This window comes from Austrofundulus limnaeus, unplaced genomic scaffold (genome assembly GCF_001266775.1).
Source record: "Austrofundulus limnaeus strain Quisiro unplaced genomic scaffold, Austrofundulus_limnaeus-1.0 Scaffold1897, whole genome shotgun sequence".
Classification (NCBI taxonomy): Eukaryota; Metazoa; Chordata; class Actinopteri; order Cyprinodontiformes; family Rivulidae; genus Austrofundulus; species Austrofundulus limnaeus.
In genome coordinates this window covers 23,692-26,673 of record NW_013954299.1, presented here as the reverse complement: position 1 = coordinate 26,673, position 2,982 = coordinate 23,692, and the positions used below count along the sequence as shown (strand labels likewise).

Genomic DNA, 2,982 nt, shown 5'->3' with positions numbered 1-2,982 from the left:
CACATATTTTGTTGCTGTGTTTTTGTTTTCTCTCTTGTTGCAGGTGTGGAGGCAGACCATAAATGTGTTTTCTTAATGCATCTCTCATTTCTTCTTGTTTCTCTTTCTATCTCTTTTTCACTTTTCTCCTTTTTTCTTTTCTTTTTTAAATTTTTACAAATTAATCCCAAAAGAATTTATAATAAAGGTTTGAATATGTATCAAGTGGAGCATCACGGTGAAATGTCATTATGCTGCACTTGTGAAAGTAAAACCGTCGGGCCTCATTTGGACTCTCAGACATCAGTTCTGAGTTTCACATTGTCGGACAGGACGGGGAGGAAAACAACTCCTAACCCTGTTCGTATATTTCTGTTTGCCTCGTAAAGATCCAGACAGTGGTCCACATCAACGTTCCCCCAAACTTTCTGAAAATGTTCAGATTAGATTTTCTTGGGTCTGTTTCCATGAAGCCCAGTGCAGCTCAGCCCATGGGTTTGCCATCCTGAGGACCCACCACCTGCAGAACCCTGAGCCTGGCTGACCAAAGATGACTTTGGGACAGGGAACATGACCTCTCTGGTGGGGAAGGAGCCTGAGCTTGTGCCTGTCTGGGTTCTGGGGCTGGACCTTTTTCCACTCTAAAGTTGCCCATGGGGAGAGGCACTGGTCTGGTGTGTGTCTAAAAGTCTGCAGTGCACATTTACCTGAGAGAGCACAGGTTCCCTTTGCCTCTGGATGGGGGACAGGTTCTGACTGTTGTTTGTGCCTGTGTGCCAAATGGGAGGTCAGAGTGTCCACCCTTCTTTAGCTGCATCCCAATGGAGGCAGGGGACACAGAGTCCAAATGGACCATGATCTACAGCCCTGAGCTGTGTCCAAAAGGTTGTTAGTGCTTCTCATGGTGGCCATCCTCAAACCTGGAAGTGGACACCCCCAGTGAGGGAGGCCATAAACCTAAAAGAGGAGTCCTGCTGGGCCTTGTTAGATGGTAGGACCCCCGAAGCAGCTGATGGGTGTCTGTGGGACAAGTGGGTCCACAACTGAAGGTGCTGATGTAGGAGGACCTCAGTGAAGTCTTGGATAAACACTCTCAATCACTTCCAAGAAGATTCTGGCAAACCATCAGGTGGCTGAGGCAAAGAAAGTAGAACTTCACTAAAATACTGTGTTCAGGGAGGAGGCTGTTGGTGACCCAACCAGAGACACTGTTGGGAGCTGAAGGAAAACTTTTAAATTAAAATAATGAAATCAGACGTTCTTACGCATTCTGAAGCTCAACTTTACCTTGTTTCAGAGTAATTAGAAAATAAATTCACAAACATTTAAAGGGAAAGTAAAACAAGAACATGGACATTAGGTTGTCTACAGACCCAAGCCTCTCTTGAATAAGATGATCTCCATGGGATTAGCCTGATTAAAACAACTGTAAAAATAAAAAAATGCTTTAGAAATCAATTTAAAAACATTGTCAGAGTACAGGAGGTCCCACATCTGTCTGAAAGAGACAGATGTGGAAAGAAGGTAGATTAAATGTGTCAAAGAAAAGAAAAATCAAAAGGCTGAAAAAAAAAACAACAGAAAAAGTGAAATCCAATAAAAAGGTAAATGATGAGCAGAAGTGGGGGAGGGGCAGGGGAGACAATGTTCACTGCTTATTATGGCTGTAATTTTCCCCCCGGAGCTCATTAACGTCTGCAGAGAGACTGTCCACAAAAACCAACAGAGTGGAGAGAGAGAGAGAGAGAGAGACAGAGAGAGAGAGAGAGAGAGAGAGAGAGAGAGAGAGAGAGACAGAGAGAGAGAGAGAGAGAGGAGAGAGAGAGAGAGAGAGAATGAGAGACAGAGAGCGAGAGAGAGAGAGGAGAGAGAGAGAGAGAGAGAGAGAGAGAGAGAGGGGAGAGAGAGAGAGAGAGNTTTCAAGTTATGAACAAGTCTTTATTTGTATTTTTCTAACAATTAATTTTGTTAGAATCAATCATTTAAATAAAAAACCTAAATAAATTGTGTATTTTGAGAAGCTATACAGTATATTTGAAAACAAGCAGCAAACACGTTTGAGTTCTAAAGAACTAAAACATCAGTACTGAGTGTCTGCATACATATAAATGGGCAGTGGAATAAATGTGGGACCTGGGCGGGGCGGCCCTGATACAACAAACTAATATCTGCAGCATTCATTTTTATTCTTGGGAGCCACGACTGNGATGGGAGGGGTTGGACATCAGAGCTGAGACCAGAAAAGAACAGCTGATTGCTGACAACCTGCAGTTCATCAATCTGAATAAAGAACAGAATATGTGAGCTGAAGGTTCAAACAAAATATGAACTAAATGATTGAAGTGGACAGAATTAAGTTTAGATCTGATGTGATAATCTGAGATCTTAGCTGATCTATTAGAACTCAGACTGGATTGTAGATGATAAATGATNCCTGAAACCAGGAGGTCTGAGACCAGGACCAAGATCCTGATCCCTGAAACCATGAGGTCTGAGACCAGGACCAAGATCCTGATCCCTGAAACCATGAGGTCTGAGACCAGGACCAAGATCCTGATTCCTGAAACCAGGAGGTCTGAGACCAGGACCAAGATCTTGAACCCTGAAACCATGAGGTCTGAGACCAGGACCAAGATCCCGATCCCTGAAACCGTCAGGTCTGAGACCAGGACCAAGATCCTGATCTCTGAAACCAGGAGGTCTGAGACCAGGAATATGATCCTGAGACCTGAAACCAGGACTAAGATCCTGAGACCTGAAACCAGGACTAAAATCTGAAACCAGGACTAAGATCCTGATCCCTGAAACCAGGACTAAGATCCTGATCCCTGAAACCAGGACTAAGATCCTGATCCCTGAATCCAGGACTAAGATCCTGAAACCATGAGGTCTGAGACCAGGTCTAAGTTCCTGAACCCTGAAACCAGGACTAACATCCTGAACCCTGAAACCAGGACTAAGATCCTGAACCCTGAGACCAGGTCAGGTCTTAGATCTTCATAA

General features: G+C 44.0%; 1 protein-coding gene across 1 annotated transcript in view; it reads right to left on the bottom strand.

The window, feature by feature from the left end:
* Window positions 1-2,162: 2,162 nt before the first annotated feature.
* LOC106536612 (NACHT, LRR and PYD domains-containing protein 12) overlaps window positions 2,163-2,982 on the bottom strand; it is a 12,845-nt gene continuing 12,025 nt past the window's right edge. Inside the window, exon 5 of the mRNA XM_014033923.1 lies at window positions 2,163-2,259. Coding sequence (XP_013889377.1) covers window positions 2,163-2,259 — 97 coding nt within the window. The remainder of the gene's footprint in view (window positions 2,260-2,982) is intronic.